The sequence below is a fragment of the Sinohyriopsis cumingii genome, chromosome 3 (genome assembly GCF_028554795.1).
Source record: "Sinohyriopsis cumingii isolate HCF-2022 chromosome 3, ASM2855479v2, whole genome shotgun sequence".
In the NCBI taxonomy this organism is placed as follows: Eukaryota; Metazoa; Mollusca; class Bivalvia; order Unionida; family Unionidae; genus Sinohyriopsis; species Sinohyriopsis cumingii.
In genome coordinates, this window is record NC_142963.1 from 22,737,950 (window position 1) to 22,764,659 (window position 26,710).

At 34.8% G+C, this 26,710-nt stretch overlaps 1 protein-coding gene across 1 annotated transcript; it reads left to right on the forward strand.

Annotated features, from left to right (window-relative positions):
• The first annotated feature begins 176 nt into the window (after positions 1-176).
• LOC149802532 (enkurin domain-containing protein 1-like) lies at positions 177-26,710 on the forward strand. The gene is made up of 7 exons (XM_089951776.1): positions 177-230; positions 4,941-5,080; positions 8,946-9,100; positions 13,038-13,181; positions 15,735-15,895; positions 19,419-19,555; positions 23,715-26,710. Exons 2-7 carry the CDS (start codon positions 5,014-5,016, stop codon positions 23,873-23,875), a joined length of 825 nt encoding a protein of 274 aa, XP_089807902.1. The 5' UTR covers positions 177-230; positions 4,941-5,013; the 3' UTR covers positions 23,876-26,710.

Genomic DNA, 26,710 nt, shown 5'->3' on the forward strand with positions numbered 1-26,710 from the left:
CTCGTCTACGTTTGCATCAGGACGAGAATAACAATGAGGGAAAAATCTTTAAAAATGTACAATAAATTGTGTTGTATGTATTTTATTAACATTACACGACCAAATTACATTGTTCAACTTTTGAAGTGGTCACAAAATAAAAAAGTGGACGAGTTGCGAAGCTTTGTCACGTGATCTTGTTTTCCAAAATGGATTCCTTAGCATCGGTTCATCAGCGAAATTGATCATAAGTTAGTGGCGTGATTTTCATAAGGATATAATCTTACCATTTTTGTTATAACACAGTCACAGAGATGTATTATTGGTTAAATGCACAATATGTATTGCAGTTATTGGGCCGTACTACGTTTTTAGCGCAACTGGTCTTAGACCAGAACTAGCAACAGAGGTAGTCCTACATGTAAGAGAAGGCATAGCACATGTTGATTTTGTTTAGGTGCTATGTCTTACCATCCAAATAATGGCCTTGTATAGCGTGTTCCAATGTTGTTGACATCGGAATGAGTAATCAAAGTTTCAGAAACATCTCACACACTTGACAGCCTATATCGACACTCTTCACTAATGTATGTGTATTTAATATACTTATTGTGCTGTCTTCATCCTGGCGGAATGAAAATATGATACTAGCAAATGGACGCATTTTCACGTTCCGTTGACATACATTTGCATTGGTTGTAATACGACAGTAGCCAAGGTATGCCGAAGTAAGTTCAAGTAGGTATATGTTGAGGATAAGTTTCTTGAATGAAATGAACCGTTGCTTACAGTTCCAATAGGCATAATATATTTTTATTTTCGTTTCATTAGGGAATAATATTTTGACTTAACCCGATTTTAGCATTCCCGGCTTCGATTGCTTTCCAGCCAACTCAGCTGAAGGCTAACGAAACTTGAAAATGGGTCCATTTCTTTCGTGAGATTTTGAATTTATTAGAGATAAGACATCAGAGTATCAGTAAAGCCAGACTAAAACATTATGACTTTACTTTGTAGAAAAGCGTTGTAACTTTAGTTGTTAGTTGTTTGAAATATTGCTGAAAATTTGACTTTCTTAACGATGTTAGTCGACATCAAAACACGCTACACAGCGATGTTAGTTAGGCTGTAAGACCTTGACACCTACAAAATAAATATCAGAGTCAGGTCTTACATGTAGGACTAGCAACAGGGCTAGTCCTACAATGTAAGACATAGCACATGTTGTTTTTGTTTTAGTGCTATGTCTTACTATCCAAATAACAGCCTTGTAGAGCATGTTCTGATGTTGTTGACATCAGAATGAGTAATCAAAGTTTCAGGAATATGTCACACACTTGGCAGCCTATATCAACACTCTTCCACTGTTATGTGTAATTAATACACTTACTGTGCCGTCTTTATCCTGGCAGAATGAAAATATGATACTAGCAGATGGACGCATTTTCACGTTCCGTTTACATACATTTGAATTTGTTGCAATGTGACAATAGTCGAGGTATGCCTAAGTAGGTTCATGTTGGGGATATGTTTCTTGAATGAAATGAACCAATGATTACAGTTCCATTAGGCATAATATATTTATATTCATTTTATTAAAGAATAATATTTCAACTTAACCTGATTTCAGCATTCTAGGCTTTCATTGCCTTCCAGCCAACTGAAATGTAGGCCAATGAAACTTGAAAACATGTCCATTTCTTTTGTGAGAATTTGAATTTATTAGAGAAAAGACATCGGAGTAAGTAAAGTCTGACTAAAACATATGATTTAACTTTGTAGAAAAGCGTCGTTATTTTAGTTCTCAGTTGTGTGAAATATTCTTGAAAATTTGACTTTTGTAATGATGTTAGTCAACATCAAAACATGCTACACAGCGCCATTAATTAGGCTTTAAGATCTTGATGCCCACAACATAATCAGCATCGCGGTCTTACATGTAGGACTAGCAGCAGGGGATGATTTTTTCTTTTCTTTTACCATTATAGAATAATGAATTAAAAAATTTGAGTGTTCACAATCGAAAATGAATACATATTTATGCTATCGTTTCAAATAAATGAACATGTTACATTCAAACACATGTACTGTTCACCATTTTTAACATTGTACTTTATTCATGTTTTGTAAATTCTTGACCTAAAGTAATTTCAAGTTGAAATTTACGTATTTCATGAAGATAGTTATTATAGAAATGTTTTGTAAACATTCAGCTTGATGAATAAATTTTCCTTTTTAAGTGTTCTATACACTTATGAAGAATTTCTGTGAGGTTTCAATTATGTGTTACTGTTAAAATTGAATATTTTCTGCAAAATTTGAGTACCGTATATACTTGTGTATAAGCCGACCCCCCCAAACTGAATTGGTAAAACTGTTATAAAGTGCATGACCCGCATATAAGCCGACCCATAATTTCTAGACTACTGGTACTTCACAAGATGCACAAAGTGAGTTCTGAATACATTTTTTTAGGCAAATCACATTATTAAATAAAATGAAAGTAAGAAAGCTAATTTATATGTTGAAATAAAAACAATTCTAAAGTGTTAAGTCTTAATGGGAATTTAATTAATCCTCATTCTAAAATCATGAATTATAAAAGTTCTATAACTTTTAGAATCCTTCAGAATCTGGTTCTGCATCAGACTCGCCCAACAGTTCATGAAACTCTGCTTCTGTTATGGGCTTGCTTTCATCATATATGTCGTCATGGTCATCCGATAGTGTGTCATTCTCCTTCTCACTCTCCTCGTCATTGTCGGATTGAAATATAGCCTCATCCTCTGTTCCATCCATGGCATTGCTGATACAGCACTTCCTGAATGATTTTGCAATCATTTCCGATGGAATTGAGTCCCACACTTGATTTACCCACTTGGCGACCAAATCGATGTACGGCCTTATTAAATTCCTGCCTTTTGTCGTTTTCACAGCCCTTGAACAAACCCATTCTGCCCACATTTTTCGTAACTTGTCCTTAGAAGGTTTGTTAAGGCAGACATCAAGAGGTTGTAACACTGACGTTAAACCTCCTGGTATCACAGCCAGTGTTATTTTCATTTTCTTTGCGGCCTTTTTTACTTCATCGGTCTTACTTCAATTGATCAAAATATGGTTGGTTTCAGCATGGACATTATTCAAGTATTGTGACAGTTTATAACTTTGAGCAGAAACCATGTCCACTACTATATCTCATTAAAAAATACATCTGAGAGTTGGCATGTATTAGTAAAGTCATTGGCATTGTGCAACAAAACAAACCTATTATCCCCGAGGCATTAACTACAGATTAAGCATATGGTAGCTATTGTACAACACTCTACCGCTAACAAACCACTTTGCTTTACAAACAACTAAACAACGGTAGTATATAAACTGAGGCTGCCGATTACTTCTAAAACACCTGTCAAAGAAATCCCACAAATTATATTGTTTTACAATTATTCACGCTGACTCGTATATAGCCCTGTTATTTACCCTTCCTAAGTATGCGCGCAACAAACCCCTATGGAGCCTCTCGCTATTGTTCCTTTAAGACTATCGTACATGTATTTCTACTCTTGATCAAAATGTTTGTCGTATATACCTTCAGTATCGTAATTTTTTTTATTTTTATGTAGAGTCTTTTCATATTTACACTGAAATAAGCTAGCGTGCATTTGTACGATACCGTAGAGTTTAATGATTACTGATTAGCTGAGGGTTAAATACTTGACTGGAGATTACTAATATGGCGGTTCTTTTGGAAAATACACGTACCACCGTGGCTGAAATAACACGTATGGCTGCATTTTCTGGTGGATGGACATCTGTCAAATAGACATCAAGTACATTAAAACATGTTTTTCATTCATTATCCTACCACTTAAGTTAGAAAAAAAATATTTGTTTCACTTCACGACAGCACAAATCTTATAAGCCATGTGGCATCATTAGGCATGTGATCTCATCTTCGGCGATTGACAGAAACAATAAATACTGGAAATTGAGGGAAAAAAGCGTTAAAAATTTCAGACTTGGACCTTGGCCCGCAGATAAGCCGACCCCCCCCTTCTTCCAGGCCTTATTTTTTTCTTAAATTTTTCGGCTTATACACGAGTATATACGGTATACAAAAATTAAAAATGTAACGACCTTTATATCTTTAAAATAAATTTACCTGAAGCATTCAAACACATGCACCATCCACCATTTTTAATATTAGGCTTTGGTCTTTTCCAAATTTTTGACCTCATGTTATTTCTTGCTAATATTTGGATATTTCCTACATATAGTTATATGTAAATGTATTATGAATATTTAGCTTTTAGAATAAATTGACTTTTTCTGTGTCTCAAGTACTTTTGAGGCATTTCAATGCCTTTTTATCAAGCCCTTCCCCCAGCAAATACACAACTACATCAATAACTGCAATGATTTATTGGGCAATCAGAAAAATCTGCTTTGCTACCAGGTTTTCGAAGCTGTTTGCCTAGGGATAAAATCCCTGATTAATAACTAAATAATATTTACTTCCAAGTATAAGTCATCAGTTTGTACAATGAAATATATTTTAATAAAAACTCATACATCCAATGTTATGTTTTATATAATCATGTGACCAGTCTTGCCTTTGTTCAGCATATCATGGTACAGGGCATTTTTCATAATAGTGCTGTTAACAGGATCAAATTTAACTTTTAAGAAAGTAAGAACAAGTTTGAAAATTGTAATGTCTCATCCAAGAGTAACTCTTCTGATTTACAATTTGTACCAACATTAGGTGTTAATAGATCAAATACACAGTTCTCCCAAATACTTTACTACTGACCCAGATTTCCATCCCAACTGCTGTTACATTTCGTTAATAGGTAGGTGTAAGCCAGGTGACAGGTGTAAGCTTGCTTTTTTCATTTTTGCAGTTTTTCATCACCTACAAAAATAGCTATCAAAGTGGCTTTTTTTCTCTGTACTTTCAGATCCGATGAGCTCTGAATAGAAGTCACTGCTTAGAGAATATTACTACACAGGTTTGTCTGAGTGTACACCCAGATGCAGGGTTTAACAATGCAGTTGACAGGGCATGGGTATGGTATGCCCAGACAGTATCACAAGACAGGTACATGAAAATTCTCGTGCCAACCAAATCATGCATGATGTTATAGCACATAACCAAAGCACATGCCAACTAAATCATGCATGATGTTATAGCACATAACCAAAGCACATGCCAACTAAATCATGCATGATGTTATAGCACATAACCAAAGCACATGCCAACTAAATCATGCATGATGTTATAATTGCTGTACTTCTGATTTTACCTTTGTATTCAGTCAGCTGCTGCATTTGTTGGCTAAAAAAAGCTGACAATTCTCCTTTCTATGTTTGCAATTCTTGAACATAACTTTTTAAAAATTTTCTTTTATTTAGACATTCTTTTCTTCTCTTGTATTTTGGCAAATTAGATTTGTGGAAATATCAAGTTGATGAAATCACCATAATTTTAGGCGACATTCCCGCTCTGGTTATGGGCTATATGAGTTTTGTCCAGATTTTTTAAGAAAATAGGTGTCAGCCATAGTGCTAGTAATTCAGAAAAGATCTCTGACAAACTCTCGAATAGATCCAAGACTTAAGGACCCCTCAGTGCTAGATTTGTTTGAGACAAGCCAGTTTGTGGTTCATGTAGTAATTGAAGACCAGATTCTGTTTATGACCATAACCAGAACTTTCAGAACAAAAATTCAGCTTTAAGAGGTTAGTGTTAGGACTGGTCGGCCTGGTGTCAGTATAATGTGACTGGGTGGGAAATCATGCTACATGTCTGTGACATGATGCCCCAGTGCTAGGCATAACTATAAACTGCCACACTGCAGACATCATAGCAATATGACGGAACAATTGTTAAAGCTACGTTAAAATTCCAATTCACACACACACTAAGAACAAAAGTTAAATATCATGATAATTATATGCTTTTTATTTACTGATATGCCATCACTTGTAAATTTTGTTGTAACCAATAAAACGTTATGAAAGACACCATTTATGAGGGCTTATTTGAGTAAATTATAACCATGTCCAAAGAATATCATCAAAACATCAGTAATATTTCACAAAATAATTGTTGAAAATGTATTCCTACAGCATAATCATAGACATTTTGCAGTAGTTAACAAATGCTGACATTGTTGGAGAAAACATGTCAGCCATCATGTTGTTTCTGTCAAGTGACTAGTGAGTATCAATGTCTTCATGTGGTCTTGGGTGTAAATCAAATTACCTACTGGCAGTTACCTGTGGTGCTTAGTTTTTGATCTGAACTTTGGTAAGTTTGATTAGATGCAGACTAATTGCTTCTAAAATATCTTTTTTAATGGATAGCCAGTAATATGATTTTCATGACTCATGGAACTACCAGCATTTTTTGCCAAACCATGACATTGAGCTGCATCTCGGCTCGTGCAAAAAGTATAGATGGTGTCCATTTATCTCCTGAGAAAGGTATGGGTGTAACTAACAAAAGTCACATAATCCAAATGACAAAATGACACATCTTCATACATGTTAGGCTGGGTGAACAGTATGACACCAGATTTATTTCAGTGAATGTCTCAGAAGGATAGAAATATAAAATACAGTTCAAGTGGCTATTGAGATATTGAAATTGGTTCTTTTCAGTCAATATGTCCATTGGTCCAGTAGACTTTCATTTTCAGAGTATAACTCTACAACCATCCAACATATCTATGTGAAGCCTTCTACACATATTAGACTAGTGGTCCATTTTGCTGTTCAAAATTCTTCAGTTGAAGTATTAACAGTTTTGTATAGATTTGTCTGTTTATGTGTCCATCTATCCATTATTCGGTCTTTAATTTTCAGGGCAAAACTCTAAAACTGTTTAAGATATCTCAGTGAAATTTGGCATATGTATTAAACTGATGTGGCCCACATATACATGTGCCTTTTGTAATTCACATTTCTTCAGTTTCAATATTTTAATACTTTTGTGCAATTGTCCATTCATCCATCCTTGACTTTCATTTCTGGAGCAAAACTCCATAATTATTCAAAATCAATCTTTGAAAGGCTATACAAATATTCAATGAGCAGTTGCTCAGATTTCAATATTTTATACATTTTTGTCTATTGATTTGAGCAGACCTGCCAACCCTCATGATTTTGGTATGAATTTCACAACTCTTGATAGCGATTCATGGATTCATGCTGCCTGCAAAAAATCACAAATTCCAGATTTGTCAATTATGAATAAAATAAATTTTATCCCATTAAGTGCTAGTCAAAATAGCAGCAGTGGTCACTGATACCCATAATGGTCCTGTATTGCTAGTCGCAATGTTAGATCTATATCCATCTGTTGTTTGCCCAGTAGCAAGCATTGTAAAGTATGTAATCTATATTTAGAACAGAAGTTTTACAAATACACATGAAGAAAAGCAGGGCCCAACTTATTTTATTTTTAAATGGCATATGTACATACTCGTAGCTACTGTAATTTTTTTAAAACAAACACCAATCAAAGACAGCTTTTTGAGTGTAAGAATTTTTGAGATATTGAAAGATTAGCATGTATCGTAATTTCATATTCTTCTGCACATGTACCGACACCACTAATTATTAATCGTTTGATGTTTCATCATATGGATTAATGCCATTTCATAATTAAGCTACAGAACAGTTAAAATGTTTTCACCTCCACGGAAAAACATATGTATTCCCAAAAAATTGAAATATAGATTGGAGTACACAAAAAATTGGCTTAACATTCAGCCATCAAACGTCGATGTACATTATGCTTTTCATACGGTAGTATTCCATCAATTTTAGAATTGGGAATGTGCAGAGAGTCTTATATCGTTGCTTACAGTTTTCCCATCATACATGTACTATATAATAACATTATTATATAGTATATGTATGACAGATACATTGTAAGCAACGATAAGAGCCCCTGTGGGCATGTGGCAGAATGATGTGGAAAAGCACACAGCTTGCAAAAAGCACATAGATATTGGAAAAATGATAAGCAATCCAGCAGATTTCAGCTGTGGAATACTTTAGGTCACCTACTCAAGTCATGCAAGCTACCAATTTTGAAGCATTGTTTGTGAGTTTTCTTGTTGAACGTAACCAGCCTTTCTCAGTTGGAGGACAGTGACAGTGAAACGGTATATCCTTTTGCAAGGATAAATAAGAAAGCTTAAGTGCCTCCTTAGGTGCTGAAAATTTGCAGCAATTTTAGTTACCTAGATTAAACAGTAGGCAAGAAGCTTGAACTGTTTTGAAAACAAATTTACCATGGCCCGATTGAGGAAGTTCAAGTCTGCCACAGCATCATATCATGACAAATAATGTGAAGTTTGTGTATATCAGTAAATTTGGCTGCAAATAAATTTGTACTTGTAATCAGTGTAAATCATGTTTTATTTTTATTTTGGGATTTTCATATAATGCATTACTGACCATCAAAGTGGATGGAGCTGTGTCATGGTATAATTTTTCACTAATTGTGTTCCAACTTCACAAATTTGTTTCCCTATTTTCACTAATTGTGAGTCTGGAGGGTTGGCAGCTCTGTTTGAGCATCCAGTCACATTTTTGCTTCTCGAGTAAAAATCCAAAACTGTTTAAAATATTCCTATAAAACTTAATGTAAATAACAGATTCATGTTAAGATGTGCCTCCTAAGAGACAATTTGGGGCATGCGGGGATATTCTTCATTCTCACAGTGGATAACAGAAATAATTATAAAATATTTAGCTTGCTGAATTTTAAATTAGTATATATAGTCAATAAAGTATAATTATTGGTGAACCATGGTTCATTGGTCATTGATTTAAAACTATAAATTGTCACCCAAAAATTTCCAGATGTGAAAGTATTGAGATTTTCAGTCTTTTCTTCAACAATTTTCAAGAATATTAAGTGCATATAATTGTCTAACATTACTTTTCAGATGTTAAAGACCATTTTAAGGAGAACGTAAGACGTTTGCGACAGATACAAAGACGATGCAAGGAGCAGGAGTTTGAGTCTCAAAAGCCAGTTAAAGCTCTGTGGAAGTCAGAAAAGTACAAGGATATTGGCTCAAAAATCAAAGAAGAAATTGAGGTAGTAACAGTTTCTCTAATAGCAATATTGCACAAATATAGAGATATAAGACTAAAGTTAAAGAATTATACTCGGATATCTATATTTTGTAGTATTCTGAAATATATGGGAAGAGTACTTTCTGTCCAGCCCCACATTAGTAGGGAGCTAGATATTGGACAGATCTGATGACAGTGACAAGCCATATATGGGAAGAGTATTTTCTGTCCAGCCCCTCATTAGTAGGGAGCTAGACATTGGACAGATCTGACGACAGTGACAAGCCATATATGGGAAGAGTACTTTCTGTCCAGCCCCACATTAGTAGGAGGCTAGACATAGGACACTTTTGATGATATTGGCATCAACGGCAGTTTCATTAACTTTGGCTTCAGGTTTTTCATTTGCTTATGTTTCATAAATCCCTTGATAGCTTCTCCTCATACTTTCCAAGAATCATTATAGAGCTAAGAGAATTCATTTTAGTGATATGTTCACTTAGCCTTTTGACCTTTTGATCAAGATGCCAATCATAGATGAATTTGTGTTTGAGGTTTTATTTCAAGTTTTTCATTTCCTAATACTTCCTAAACCCCTTAATAGATTCTTATCATACTTTGCATTATTTATTATGAGGCTAAGCCTAATAATTCCATAACACACTCACTCTTATAGTTTTGGGGTTTAATTCAGTCATAGAACATTTGCCCTTTTTTTTTTTATTTTATTTCCCAAACCCCGTGATGAATTTTCTCATATTTTGGAATATGTTCTCTTGAGTGTTCACAGGATTTGCCAATCAGATGCAGGATAAATGTAATTAATATGCGTATTAACGAGGTAATCTTGCTGAGCTGGTGAACACTCATACATGGTATATTTCTGATTAGATATTTATCAGATTTGGTATGTAAATTTATATCATCAGGCTCTAAGATAAGTTTGATTATTAGCATTATGTACACGTTAACTGAGATGATTTTATTTCGATTATCTGAGTTTGTGAACACTGTACAGACCTTGTGATAATATTTGTCTGATTCTTTGAGTTTTTAAACACTGTACAGACCTTTTTTGTGATCATATTTGATCAGATTTGGTTTGTAAGTTGACATCAAGATCACAGCATACATGTGAACCTGTCAGTTAGGAGAGTTTGTCTCCCAGTCACTCACTGAAATCTCTAACATACTCAAAATTATTTAAGCAATTTCAGAAGAGAAATTATTTAGTTTTTTTTTTGCACTCTGCATCCAGTGTAGGATATGTACAGTTAAAACTTCCTGTAATGTGACTGTGAACTGGCTTATGCGAGCATGACACCTAAATTGTTAATTCAACGACAATGGCCTAAAAGTAGAGATCAAATTACACTATGTATGATCAATAATAATTTGGGAAAAATTGAAAATGTTAATGAATTACAGTTGGATTACTCAAGTGCTCACACATCATAAAGAATTAACATTACTTGGATTCTTTCAGCAGATTTGGTTTGGCATCAGTGTTTAAAGTTTGTTGAGATGGTTCATATATTTGTGATCAGAAGTAATTTGGAAAGTATTAAAGATGGATTATGGTTGGGTTAGTCTTTACCAGAGTGCAGGTTGGTTTGGATTCAGTACATAAAGGATATTTAAGCATCTTTTATCTCCAAATGCTAAAGGTCAAAATCAAATCAGCTTAAACAGCAAATGAAATTCAATGAAGGAAACAAATTTCGTTGGCTGGAATCAAGTTCAGAGGGGACATGAAAAATGCATTCTGTCATTCCTTTAAAGTCATTTTGATGTTTAAAAAGAACCTCCTAAATTTAACTAGATGGCACCAATCTTGAGTAGTTTTAGCAGGCAGTCCGGATCTACCCACATGCAGGAAACAGTTAAACTTATTGGTGGACTCAGAAGAGCTGTACTAACATAGCTAGATCCCAGTGCAGACACTGAAATAACATTTTCCATTCTGAGGAAAATTCTTACTGACTCCAGAGGAAACCTGGATCTGGTAATGATACATCATTTTCAAAGTGTTGAGCACTGCCACAAATATTATACAGGCAATGATCTGTTAAGAAAGACAGAAATGCTTGTGCTACATATAAAGCAGTATGAAAGACATCAACTTACTCTGAATGGTCTAATGTGATGAGGTGATGAAAGGAAATTTGTTCAGTAGTTGTCATTTTAACCCATTTACTAGCTGAAAATCAGGTCAATGAAAATCATTCTAATTTGAAGTTCAGTTACCAAATTTTGCACATCTCCTCATCTGTCCTAAGCTGACTTCTGTTTTGTCACATGAGTATCTCAGATGTGTTTAGTTATGAATGACAGTCCCGCATATTTATGAGGTTATCTTGCATCTGATGGCAGAGCATGTGAACACTCAAGAGGCTATATTTCTGATCAGATTTGGATCAGATTTAGCATGTAAACTTGTATCAACAAGGTCTCAGGTGAAATCTGTTATGAGTGACAGCAACATATATTAATGAAATGATCTTGAATCTGATTGGCTGAGCATGTGAATACTGTAGAAGCCATATTTATTTCTAACTTTTGATCTGATGTATGGTAGTATATAAATTTGTATCATCAAAATCTCATATGAGTTTGATTATGAACAACATCCATGCATATTAATGAGGTCCACTTGCACATGATTGGCTTAGCTTGTGAATGATCTTTAGATTCATATTTTGGATCCATTTTTTCAGACCTGGTATGTAAAGTTATATCGTCAAGATCTCATATGATTTTGATTATGAGTTACATCCTTGCATATTAATGAGATAATCTTGCATCTGATTGGCTGAGTTTATGAACACTGTTCAGACCATATTTCAAAATAGAGTTTGATTAGACATGCTGTGTAAGTTTATATCATTAAGATCACAGTTGGAGTCAGTTGTGAGCAAGATCTATTAATAAGGATTCAGGCTGATGATATGGTGGGATCAAACCTGCAACTTTCTGTTCATTAGTCTAACTAATGCCTTGACCACTGAGCCACCACAGCTCCCTTTGGTGGGATTTGCAGTGGTTTCCAGGGACTCCAGAAAGGTAAGGACAGATTTGGATTGGTTTGATGTTTTATGACAAAGCAACACAAGCAGATTATATATTGCCAAGACAATTGTTATATTGCCTTGCCAAAGGACACACCTTGGTAATTGATGCAGGTTGACCTGATGATAGGACTTGAACCCACGCAAATTCAGTCATTAGTTGGGCATGCTAATCACTATGCCATCAGTGTTCCTGTCTTCATCCATTGCCTTTTACAACATTTGAGAGGGCACATTGTATCTATTCAACATCCCCAATCGTGCAGTGTATGGGGAAGGACAGACCCAGGAATTCATATAGATTAACTTTCCTTGTAAGTACAAGTATTTCTCCTAAGGGTAGGGCTATGAACAGTTTCTAAGTTATGAATCAGGCCTAGTTCTCACAGTCTGGTAGAGATCCAGGGGACACTACTGGGTGTATACATGATCTGTCCTTTTTGCCAAGAAAGTGAACCAGTACATAAGATCTGTGAAAGAAGGTAAATTTTTCCAACATTTATAGATATTGTAACATGTAATGCTCCAAGTTTTCCTTTCCACTTTCCTCCAAGCTTTCATTTCCACTTTACAGTTTCAGTACATATTTGAACTTGCTGATGTATGTCAACTACCTGGTGAATAGAAACAGGCCACTTGTGCCTCCTATTCCATAGTTAATAGTTAATTTTACTAGCCTGGCAAGGATGGTGCAGGGAAAATGTTCTCAAATTATTTTTTTTCTATTTGCTATTTAAAATTAGGCTTGTTACATGGAATTTCACTTGCCCAACAATGCTTTTCATTTGTCTGGAACAGTTGGGCTTTCCCTACATATTCTTTGTGTCTCTTTCATAAATATAGAAAATTAATGCCTACAAAATCAGTATTTATGTCTGTTGGTAATTTCAGCAAGACGAGCCATTGCCTCCAAGGCCCAAATCTGCAACATTTTTGCGTGCCCACTCCAGAGCTGGTCCCCCTGTGAAGCTAGTGACTCGATCTATAACCCCTGATCCCAAACTGTCTGTACCTCCAGCAAGCATTGCAAATGATGTGAGTTATCTTCTTCATGTAAATATCATACAGCTAAATAATAGCAGTATGAAATATGAACAGAAAAATGCATTACCTTAATTCAGTTTATTGGTATGCATCAGAGATGCACAAACACTTCCCGTTTTAAGTATTTTGCTGAAAAATGCACAGTACAGCAGATTCATGTGATTGATATACAATCTTGGTTTGGATTTTGTTCAACATTTAGCAGTCATACATGTGAGAAGTATAATTGTCTAATATGTAGGTAGTAACTGCATTTATTCTCAAGAAATGGTTTTATGTTATTGCTCAGATTCAACCAAGGTTAGTGATTAGTTATAAAATCTTTTTCATCCATGTCTGTAAATTGTTTAAGTATGTGTTTATGTAAAAAGTGTTGCATTGACTGAATTTTGTATGTTATGGTCATTAGAAGAAGTTACAAAATTAGTTGTGTTTGGATTTTTATTATTTTATAGCACAGCAAAACTTGGAAAGTTATATGGTACTCTGGCTAATTGAATTAAGTGCCTTGCCTCAGGTCACACCACTGTAGGTGATCAGAGCTGATCCTGTGTTTTGAATTGAATCTGTACCCTTCTGTTGTTACTTACTGATAAGAACAAAATTTCTCAATGAAAACTTACTGCAGATCCATACTACTGTAGATGGTAGGATGTGTTTTTCTTTCACAAACATGATCCAGTTCTGATCTCATTCACTTCTGTGCATTTATCCATGTGTAGTGCACACTCAGCTACAAACAGCATAGACCCTGAGCAGTTATAGCATAAAGCACAGTCATCTCAGGAACTACACTATTACTCAGTAAAATAAATACCATAGACCCTGAGCAGTTATAGCATAAAGCAGTCATCTCAGGAGCTACGCTAATATTCAGTAAGATAAATAGCATAGACCCTGAGCAGTTATAGCATAAAGCACAGTCATCTCAGGAGCTACACTATTACTCAGTAAGATAAGTAGCATAGACCCAGATTTGCCAAAGCACAAGTAGATAAGGAGCTGGACTCTTTCCTTAGATTGGTAGGATAAGAAACTTGACCCAGATCTGCCATAACAAAAGGCACAAGCAGATAAGGGTCATCACTATTACTTAGGTTGCTAAGACAAACATCATATCATAATGCACAAGCAGACAAGGATCTTCAGTGTTTACTTTAGATGAGCAGAACAAACAGAATAGACCTGGAATTTCTGGCTTATTATGTGATGGCAGATCTGGGTGTACTTTGATAATGGTTGTACATTATACAAGAGAAAATACGATACAAAAATTTGACGTAATAGTTGCTCTGTCTCACTTATTGAGGACAGAATTTATTGAAGCTGAAGATCATCATAATAAGCACACAATGATGATGTAAAAAAACAAATCCCATCACATGTATACACATATTAGAAGAGTTACCTTCCTTTGGCAGTTTGGTGAAACCTTGTTGTTGACTGTGCATTCTTCTAGCCTGGTCATGCTAAGTAAAACACTGTGCAAGATCAGTTTTTGAAATTGATGAACCAGTTACAGCGCACAGGAACTCGCATCATTCCTTACAAATTTACTTATAAATCATACATATAGTATATAATACTAGCAGTCTTATTTAGTACATGTATGATTTTTAGGTAAATTGTAAGCAACAATACAAGTCCCTGTGTTACAGGGTAAGGAACCATTAGGAATGCAAGGTTGTAAGTTCCAACAAAAGCGTAATACTATAAATGGGACCTTCTTCACTCCTTAGTGAGGGGCCCCGAGTGGCCCAGTGGTCTAAAGCGCTCTTCGTTACTGATCACTGCCATCTCACCTCTGTCTGCGGTGGTTCAAGCCATAGATTCAGCCATTGGGGGTATGTGAGAAAGCTTGCCAGTAGCTTCTCGAGGGTCAGTTTTTCTTTCCGGGGTTTTCCTGGGTTCTTCCTCCACCATTAATACTGGCCGCCATGTATAGCCTATCGTGTGCTGAAAAATGGCGTTAAACCCTACAGCAACAAAAATATCACTCCTTAGTGTTATGCTAGGATCAAGATGTGTGCACTAATAATTGACATTTTAATGAGAATTTTGATCAGGGTGAGGAAGTTGTGTACATAGTAAAGAATGTGAGATAGTTTTAACATTCATTTTTATTGTATTCTATAGATTAAGAAAAGCAGGAGTAAAAATACTTTTAATAAATGTCCTTGCTAGTGATCTTTTTTCAATTGAACATACTTTTCTTTCAATCGGATTATTGCTAATGTAAACACTTTTGCATGAACAGTTGATTAACATAAGGCCTACTTTTCTCGGACTCTTCAGGAGACGTCATTTTGTTCAACAGTTTTTCTTTTTGTCATATAAAGACATTTCAGCAAAGGTTAGATCTAATGGATATTCCTTATATAAGGCTGAGTAACAGATGTCAAAATTTTCAACCATGGATATAATTTAAACAATGTTTATTTGTTGTAGAGAATAAAATGTACATAACAGGTTGGAACTGTTTACAATAGTATATTGCATGTGTGGCTGCTTACTTAGTGGCATAATACCTATTTTCTTTCGAAGGTCAAACTTGTACGACATGACTTTGATTTTATCAAGATAAATGGAATCTCAGCCAAACATATAAAGATACCTCGCGCCCCCAGCCTTACAGCATTAGATGACTTGAAGAAGAAGGATGAAGAGGCACTTAAGGAATACAGGCGAGGACAAGTGCCTAATTAGTGAGTATAAAAGGTTCAACACTTTCAAAAATTTATTTTGAAATATTGAATATGTAAAAATCAAATCCTGCCACAGCTGTAAACTTATTGCATACCCATTTTACCTATTTGAACTAGTGTTTAAACTGGATGCTAAGTCTACATTTCCATATCACACATCTAGACTGGAATTTGGTAGGTATTTTAACTGATGTCCACACATTTTTATTCTTAGATTGCCCCTTTATAAATCACACTTTATTTTAAATTCATTGTATAGCTGACAATAATTTTAAAAGCATAAAAATAAGATTGTATGTAATAAATACAAAACTACTCTCTTGCTTTTTTATGAGCTGGCTCCAAACAAACAAGTATGTCATTTGTATATCCAACAAGCTATCTGATTGGTTGATGGTGTTGTTGATGGTTGCTTTTTTAAGAGAACTTTGAGCACATTACTAGGTAAATCATGCCCAGGAAATGAAAATTAAGTGCTTTTCCCAAAGATACAGCAAAGCAGCTAACTCAGACTGGCTTGACAAGGTATCAAACCTACAACCTTTATATTATGAGTCCAACATTCTACTAACTAAGCTTTCACAGCTTCCCTGATTGCTTGAACATAATTCCTCCAATTTCTAAACAAAAGTTTCTTAAATATATTCAGAAGGGGGATTTGTGTTTAAAACATTCTAATCAGCAGCTTTGGAAAAGTTTCAACAGAAAGCATCCTAATGACCAAGATTTCTTATTAGAGTAAAGCAGAGGTATGTGTAACCTGTTAATTAGGCAATTTTGAATCACAGATTTCTTGTTATATAGAGTTATTTCCCATGCACAGAAAAAAGTTAAAAAGAGATGAAAAGAATTATTTGTATAATACAACATAAATATGTTTCAAAAGAACAAAATAAAACATTAAATAATACACCTAGTAATGATTTACAATTTAAAATGACAAAATAATGCATTATTACACTGATAATAATTTGAAAATATATTTGTAGGAATAGTTTGTAGATTGTCATTAGTTGGTGCACTGGACTTGTATGCAGACCTACAGGTTTTGATCTCCAGACCAGGCCAGTTATATTCTTACAGGTTTTGATCTCCAGACCAGGCCAGTTATGTTCTTACAGGTTTTGATCTCCAGACCAGGCCAGTTATGTTCTTACAGGTTTTGATCTCCAGACCAGGCCAATTATATTCTTACAGGTTTTGATCTCCAGACCAGGTTTTGATCTCCAGACCAGGCCAGTTATATTCTTACAGGTTTTGATCTCCAGACCAGGCCAGTTATGTTCTTAAAGGTTTTGATCTCCAGACCAGGCCAATTATATTCTTACAGGTTTTGATCTCCAGACTAGGCCAGTTATATTCTTACAGGTTTTGATCTCCAGACCAGGCCAGTTATGTTCTTACAGGTTTTGATCTCCAGACCAGGCCAGTTATGTTCTTACAGGTTTTGATCTCCAGACCAGGCCAGTTATGTTCTTAAAGGTTTTGATCTCCAGACCAGGCCAGTTAACTGCCATTGTATGTTCTTAAGCAAGATGATTTACACTCATTGCCTACAAAAAGTAACTAAAGCCCCAAAGAAAAGCACCTAAAAGCAGGATTAGCACAATGAATTCATCATGATGCACACCAATAATATTTTTTTACTAAGGAAAATGGCAGTTTAGGAAAATCAGTGATAATGCAGGGTAGCTATTAAGGCTGAAGAACTGAAAGCATGTCTGATGCACATAAATAAATCTAAGTGTCAGAATTACTTTATTAGTTGTGTGCAATAAAAGATTTTGCTTTTAAAAAGAATTTTTTCTTAAAGCCATGTCGAGGTTTATAAATATATTTGCAGAGAATTACTGCTAAGTAAGTGGATACATTTGGATAAATAGGGTTTGGCAGTTGTTTGCATTTTCATATTAAATTGCCTGTAACATTTGTTGTTATCGCTCTGGTACCCTAGTGGTTAGAGCGTTTGCCTCGGAAGGTCGTGGTTTCAGACCCCAGCCAAGTCATACCAAAAGGTATTGAAAGGTTAGTGGTAGGACTGGTGGGCCTGGTGTCAGGATAATGTGACTGGGTGGGACATCATGCTATGTGTCTGTGGCATGATGCCCTAGTGCTAGACATCACTATAAACTGCCACACTGCAGACATCGTAGTGATATGACTGAATTTTTTTTCAAGCTATGTTAAAAATCCAAATCACAAACACACTTGTTGTTTATATGTTGTCACATGTATTGTGGATCATTTGACATGATTTCATTTATACAGTGCCATTGTTAAAAAATTATTTTGAATGTATATTTTTTATTTTGTAACTTTTTGTTAAAAAATATAATTGCCCATAATTCTTTCCTCCTGAGACATGTCCAGATTTAAGTACTAAGAGCAAAGAAACTGACAGCATAATATTAAAAATCCTGAGGAATTTGGTAGTCATACCAGGCAGATCAGATGGTTGAACTTGCCATCTTCTGATTATGTATCATATACTCTGAACCTCTACAGCTGCTTGAATACCGGTCTCAGTTGTTTCCATTTTCTGCTCAAGGGGCAGGGCTTCAGGTAGTCTGATAAATCAATCCCACAAGTCTGTGTTAATACTGATGGATGATGTTGTGGGTCTGATGTCACCTGTTCATTAAAATATGCAATTTTGCTGCATGCAAATCATTTCGGAACAAACATACATACACTTTAGGCACATACTGGTAATTGGTAACAGCCATATCAAGCGCAAAAATTCAAAATGGCCACAGTACAGATGGTTGTGCCATTCCAGGTGGATTTACAAGTAACCAAACATATGATTTGCTCAGGAAATATAATCTACATGTCACCAAAAGAACTTCAGCCAACAGTAGCTGCACAGCCATGAGAAATACTGGTAAGTGTATAAAATATACATCAATGTGTGCAGCCAAATTTGGATGCAGATAATTGAAGCTTTTAATAAATATGTGATATCAGCCCCTCACCGGAAAATCAATATCATCATGAGTGAAGGGCTGATTTATCGGATTTATCGGCCTAGGCTTCAATTGGGTAAGGACAGACAAAAAAAACATTACTGCACAGATTATCTTGCGTTGTAATGCCAAGAAAGTGCATATAGTGTCAGGGTGGGGCTATGAACAGTTTCTAAGTCATGAATTTGAGCCAAGTCCCCTGGGGCTGAGAGATCTAGGGATAATGCTGATTGTATAAATGACTGATCCTTTTTATGCAGAGAAAGTGATCATTCATTTTATGGAGAGAAAGTGATCATTCATATATATATATATATATATATATATATATATATATATATATGTATATACGTATATACATACATACATATATATATGAAAGAAGATAAATTACATAAGATTAATAGACAGTATAACAACTATGTGCTTCATGCATTTCTTTTCACTCACCAGTTGCAATACACCTGTATATTTGAATTTTCAAGCAGACCTATGTCAGCTGCCCAGGTGAGTGATGTCACTTTGTCTACTTGTTAATTTTACTCTTTTTCTGACAGTTTGAAGACGCGGCAGCAGCAGTGGAAACACGAGGAGGAGGAAAGGATTGCTAACACACCTGATCCGTCATGTCCAGCAGGTCACAGAGTATTGCCAGAAAATGAAAGACGAGAAACATTGGAATTGCTTCAGAAAAGTAAGACTTCCTGTATTTGTTCAAAATTATACTAGTTTCAACCCATCTGGCCTTGCAGTAAAATGATTTCATGATATGGTCCTGCATCCACTGTGTATTTTGTGCCATTCTCAAAACCACCAAACAGGAATTGGCCAAATTTCACAGACAGCAGCCTGGCATCAAGGTGTCAAGATTTTACAAATGATGCCAGTCCAAGAAGGGTGCTGCTGTTACTAATATTGAAAACTTTAAGTGACTTCTCTAAAATGGCTTGAGAGAACTTAATTGGTTGTCTAAAACATTTGTGCCATTCCACTGTCAAATATGGCCACAGTTACTAAAAATAGATAAACATGTAAAAAGGTTCAATCTAAGAAGGTGATAAATAGAATAGAATGAAATTTGATGGAAAGCATCATGGCATGAAAGCCATTTGTACAATTATGCCAATCTAACTTCTAATATGTATTGTGTTAATAACAATATTAAAAAAAACATCTTTTCCAAAAAAATCCCAGAACTTGATCAAATTTAACAAAACTGTTCTGGAATTAAGCCCTTTCACATTTATTCAGTTGATGCTATTTTATCATACAGCATCATTACTAGAAGTAAAATAAAAAACTTGACTTATCAGAAACCACTGAACAGAATTTTACCAGATTAGGGTAAAATGTTCTGGCATGAATGTCTCTTAAATTTGAACAAATGATGTTCCATCCCATTTTGCTATCATTAAAATAAAAACATAACTTTTAATAACTTCATGGGACCACTCAGCAGAATTTTATCAAAATTTTTTCAGAAAGCATCCTGATTTGAAAGCCTTTAAAATGATGTTCTCGCATTAAATATGAATGATGGGATTCATAGAGAAACTGTAAAACAAATTTTGTCATATTCAGTTATGATACAGAGTCAGATTTCTTGGCCATCTTCTTTTAAGTAGATTTAAGTCAGATGAGTTACCTTGGGCCAACATCTGGCTCTTTTTTTCCTTATAAACTGTAGGTTTTCACTTTGTGGTTTTCAGTGTACGCTGTGGACAGCTTTGATTAAATGTTTTTTTCTCTCTTGAAGTCCAGTTTGCCCTTTCCAGATTTTCTTCATGTTTGGAATATATCACATTCATATTCCTCTTTTCTCAGTTCCACTCCACCCTTCGTGAGGCTATGAGGTGAAATATTATAATGGAGAAACATTTTGGGTAACATTGTTAACATTGTTCCAATACTTATATTTCCATAAGACTCACCTTCTCTCATTTCCTCTTTTGTCCCTGGGTACTGCTCCAGTGTGGTGTCACGGGGTCAAGAATTATATTCGGACACATTTCAGTTTAAGTTTTTTCCAACACTTGTAGACTAATAACCTTGTGGCGACTTTACTTTATATTTGGAATGTAATATCATGTGTTCCCCGTCTTTCAGTAGCGATTATGTGCATTTTTACAATATTACATTTATAGAACTTTATTTTTAATTTGCACCATATAGCCATTATTATGTTAATATGCTGTTATACACACACACACACACACACACATGAAGCTGCAGTGGTTAATATGCAAAACTTTCTACTCAAAGACAATGTAGGTTGACTACCATAGTGTGTCCTTGGGCAAGGCACTATATTCAGATTACCCTGGCACTATAGAACATAATTGTGTTGCTGTGTCACAAAAAAACAAGCCAAACCAATCTCTCAGTATCACTCCAGCCAACTGGGTTCTGCTCCAGGGTTAAACCATGGGGTCAAGAATTATAATGGATACAAATTTTGGTTAAAGGTTTTTTCATCATTTATATTTCCATAACCTTTTTACAAATTCACTTAATATTTGGAATATAATATCACCACAAATATATCTTCTGACAGTGCCAATCCTGCCTCTGGGTGGGATCGGTGTCAACATTTACATGGGGACACACGTAGGATAAAGTTTTCTTCATCACTTATAATTCCATAACCCTTTTTCCAATTCACTTCATGTTTGAGATACAACAAAATTACACAAAATCACTTTTTTGTACCACTCCTGTCCCTCTGTTGGGTCATGGGGTCAAGAATTATATTGGAGATGCATTTGGTTACAGTTAGTTTTCATCACTTATCCATATAAAGAACAAATGAAATAATGTACAACATATTTAATTCTTAAAAGAAATTATTTTTTCAAAAATATAGGTTGATATTATACATTCTGTTACATGAGAGATTTTTAGTTTTCCGTCGTCCATGTATCTGATATGTACTATTACAGTGGCATCAATATTTCTGTAAGAATGGAATAGAATTTACTTGAATTTAGACTTTCCCAAACTTCTTCTCCTTCAGATCTGATCATTTGATAGAACAAAGTCTCTTGCCCTGAATCAGTTCTTATTATTAATACCAAGTTCAAAAATGTTCTTCCCCTGTTGTGCACAAACCATCTCCATATCAAAATATGTTTTTTCCATAATTTGCTAGGCTGTCTGCTATGTCAAAGACGGCTCTTTTTTTCTTTCTTCTCATTTCAGTTTTGAAAGTTTGTTTCCTAATTAATTGTCAGCAACTCCAACCAACTTGGGGATTTTCTGCACATGTCAGCTTGTGTCTTGCATAACCTTATGAGGTATAGAACGGCCATGAGATTTGACTGGTTCCATCATGAATTTGTCAGTTCCATTGACAAATACACAGGTTGAATTTCCAACCTGTGCCAGCTTGGCATATTGTTTGCAATAACTGCAAAACATTTTCTTTCCAAATCAGTGAATACATGTCGGGGATAATTATCAACATAAGGCAGCTGAAAATTTCTCAGTCTCTTAGTAGTGTCTTGTTTGAAATTATTAAATTCTGGCTGCTGTCTCTTTGGAGAAATAGTTACCCCACACTCATTGACAGTCTTTTATTTTACCCCTCCACATTCATGTGATGTTTCCTTCTCCAAATCTTTCTTATTAACTTCCTTACAAAAATAAATCCAATAAACTCATTTTATCCAGAGAGTTAAAATATCTCATTGATGTGCAACTATTTCTAATGTGGTCATGAACACATACAGTTCCTTAATTAGCATGAATATTTTGCTTCACAATATTGGACATGGAAATTAATCCTCAGTATAATCAATTAAATATTAAAGAATTATTACTGTCATTTTAATCAGTTCATAAAGGAAACTGACACTAATGTTGGTAAAGTGCCTTTCATTATTTTAATTGCATTGACTTGCTAGATTGAAACCAAAGGATGAGTTATTTGTGAGGATCTGATTTGAGTGAACACAATACAAGGAAGCCAAGTAAAGTACTGTTGTTTATCCTTCTGACTTTGTTTTGCTTATCGTGTTTTGATTTGCAAATAATTTGGTCAACATAGCAAAGTATGCAGTGTAACAGTAATAGAATGTGCGCACATGCGAAAGTTATCATCGATCACCCATATGTGTGATACAGGTTATAAATAAATACAGGGAGAGGGATAAAGTCAAGGAATTAGTCTACCATAACGGTATAACACCCTGACTGCTCTGGTGGCCTCAATGGGATGTGGGAGGTCGCAGGTTTGAAACCCTGCCAAGTCATACCAGAGACTTATAAAAATGCTACTACCAGCTGCCTCGTATGCATTCAGCATTAAGAGGTCAGCGTTAGGACTGGTTGGCCTGGTGTCAGGATAATGTGACAGAGTGGGACATGATGCTGTATATCTACGGCATGTTGCTCCAGTCCTAGACATCTTTATAAACTGCCACACTGCAGGCATCTTAGTGATATGACTGAAAAATTGTTAATAGAAAAATCATAATCACACACATGCAAACACACACACACACAGAGATACAGGCAGCTAAAATTGTTATGCCATGAAAATAATCACTTCCCTTTCAGTTTTTTTATAAAGGGGAAAAACACTTGCCCCAGACAAGTGACTTGAACAATTTATTTACCTGACATAAAGAATTAATAGTCCAGGATATCAGGCTATGGTATTTGCTCAGCCCTGACCCTTTTAGGAATATATAATATCATATACTTTCCTTACTTCCTGCAGCATTCCAGTCCTTGGGGCATGCTCCTGATTTTGGCTTTGGGGTCATAGGTTCATGCCTTTAATGTATCTTCAGCTTGTCTCAGGGCATATGATGTGTTTCATAAAACAGTTCTTGTTTTTTTCCTTCTTTCAGATCAGCAAGATGTGATAAAGCAACTTCAGTCCCTGCCACTGCGGACAGATACCTTCAGAATAAGAACATGCAAACAGGAGTTTGAAAAGAAGTTGGCAGAAATTGATGAAGCTATAAAGATATTCTCTCGGCCCAAAGTCTTTGTGAAACTTGATCAATAAGGAATTTGAAAGGAGACTTAGAATTGTATTTAATCTAGACAGTTAAGTAGCTTCTTATCTTCAGACTGTGATGCATCATGGACATGTTAGACACATTTCAGACATAGTGATTATGTCATGTGTGCCATCTTTCACCACACTATTATCAGTACTGCGAAAATTCATGAAATCGTTCAGGAGACATCAAAGTAACATCAACAGTTGGATATGCCCATTTGGCTGTATTGTCATGGTTGTGATATGACATATATCAGTTGATCTGCAGGGTCGTGTGTTGAAGGATTTCTAAGATAAATATGAGAAATCTTTCATAACAAGAGTACAGTTAATTTTTCTGGTTTTGTGTTAATTAATATTTTGTCTGGATCAAAATTTGTTAATTGGGAAGGAATCCTGTTGTTTCCATAAAATAATCATTGTTTATTGGGTCTTTAAATTTGTGATTGTAGTACATGTGACCATGAATCCAAACAATTTTGTACCCCACAAAAAAACCTGTGAATTCACTGTAACTTTTTAATCAGGTGCACTAGGCATGTTATATGTGTGTTTTTAGTCATTAATATCTTAGTTTATAGGAAAATTAAGATTCTTATACTTCATTTAGTCAACCAGAATGAATGTTTTTCAACAGGGGCATTTTTATTGGGCTTGAGTCACTCATTTAATGGTAAGAAAAGGTGCTGTAAATACTGCAGCCATAATAAACTCAACAAAATATGTTTGTATTGTCCTGGTCCTAATAAATGTTTCTTGTAAATATATTGGTTATTATATTTCTTCAGCATTTTACTTCAAAATTTTCTTTTTAAATCTGGCTGCTTAAATTTGCATAATTTTCACTATTTTCCTGCTCTGCTGTCTTAAGTATGTGTAAACATCAGTTTAGGTCAGAACTTCTTTTTGTATGATTTGTACAGCCAAAAATGCCATAAAATTGAGGGGTGTGGGAAGATGAAATATAGTTTGCATGATGTAACTGTTAAATGGGATTCCTTCAAAGTAAGGAATTCAAGTATGGCACCTTTATCAAAAAATTTTGTTATTTGATAGTATGGCATACTATTTTGTCTAAACCCTAAAATTTCTGAAGTAGATTTTATGTTTCTTCTCGTAAGCAGGTCGGTTATTTACCTTTTCCTTTCCTTTCTACCAAAACATCTTTAATGGTCCACAAAACCATCTTTTCGACTTGAATGAATTGTCATTAAAAATATGAGATTTTCAAGTTTAAACTAATATAACTTATGGTCATACACGATAATATTTATATAAAACTATATACAATTTGGTAATGTTGTATAGTCATTGAATCTGGTGTAGTGGTTACTATTTTTATTCTAAAGCACAAAATGTGAGTGTGCTTAATTGTTGTAGCCTTATAGTGTTAGTGTTTAACATTTTTTTATTCTTTATAAAGAAATCTTTAATTTTTAGAAATTATAGAAACATGCACTGAAGTGATTTAAGGTTCTGTATAACGGCACTAGTTTTTTTAGATAATATGGGGCATTGCTCATGCTTCCCAAAATTGCCAACCCAAGCTGTTCATCCATCAACAGTTTGGCTTCTGGCATTATATTGATGATACTTTGGAGAGTGCCAGCATTCTTTGACCTCATATATAATGTTTTCTGCAAGATAACTTCACTGGAAATCTTTGTATATTGAACAAATTTGATGTGCTTTATTTTGATGGGACATTGAATGAGTTCAGCTTCCATCATTCCCAGACATCATTTACATCAGTTATGGTGATTCCTCATCATCCTATCTTCTATTTCTGAAGCATAACTTTACTAAGGTTTGGATTTCAACCAAATTTTGTATGTGGTTTTATTTTGATGACACTTCAAAAAGTTTTATTTCCAGTATTCTTTGATGTCATTTACAGGAGTTTGACTTTTTAAAAGTTAGCCTTCTAACTTTGGTTTCACTAGCACAATTGTACTAAGTGTATTTGAACTTAAAGCAAATTGGATGCAGCTTTATCTTGATAAAACTCAGAAACCTGAGTTATGGACCCTGAGTGGCAGTTTGCCTACATTTCATCTCCACAGCATATATTTTGTCAAAGATTGCTTGACTTGTACTAGATGATGTCATGTAGCTTTATCCTGATTAGATCTCAAATAATTTTGATTTCAAGCATTCTTCAACATCGTTTACAATAGTTATTGCCCCTGATTGATCATCTTGTAGAAAAGGTTTATGGAGGATATCTTGTTATGTTGTACCATATTTGACAATCAGCTGTATATTAATAACACCTTGAATGACTTAGATTTCCATTGTTCCAAAGTCATCATTTATTAGAGTCAGGGCCTGTGATTCCACATTTGTTTTTAATTTCAGTTCCCACATATAAATTTTACTAAGGATTGTTTGATACCAACTATATGTAGCCAGCAACTCTGTACTGACTGATAAGACATGATGGCCTCTGATACCCCATCCTCCTCAATCATTATCGAATATAGATTGAAAAGCAGTGCATGATTTAGAAAAAACTACCAGGATTTATTTTAAGTATTGAAAAGTAAGGAACATTTCAACTTGGTTGTTTGTCAAAGTATCTTCTGACCTTTCTCACCCTGTGCTAGATATTTGGACATTTATATTGGGTAGTAAGTCACAGGTTAACTGTTATCAAAGGCATGAGTTTGCCAAAATATTTTTATAAAATTTCAGTATGTTCAGATCTCCCACCCAGCATATTGGTCCAAATATATAACATTGGATGGGATAAGTTAGAGGACTAAATAAGATCTATGTGGAATTAGATATATAAATTAATTTATACATGTAATCTTTCAATAAAAATCTTTATTTTTA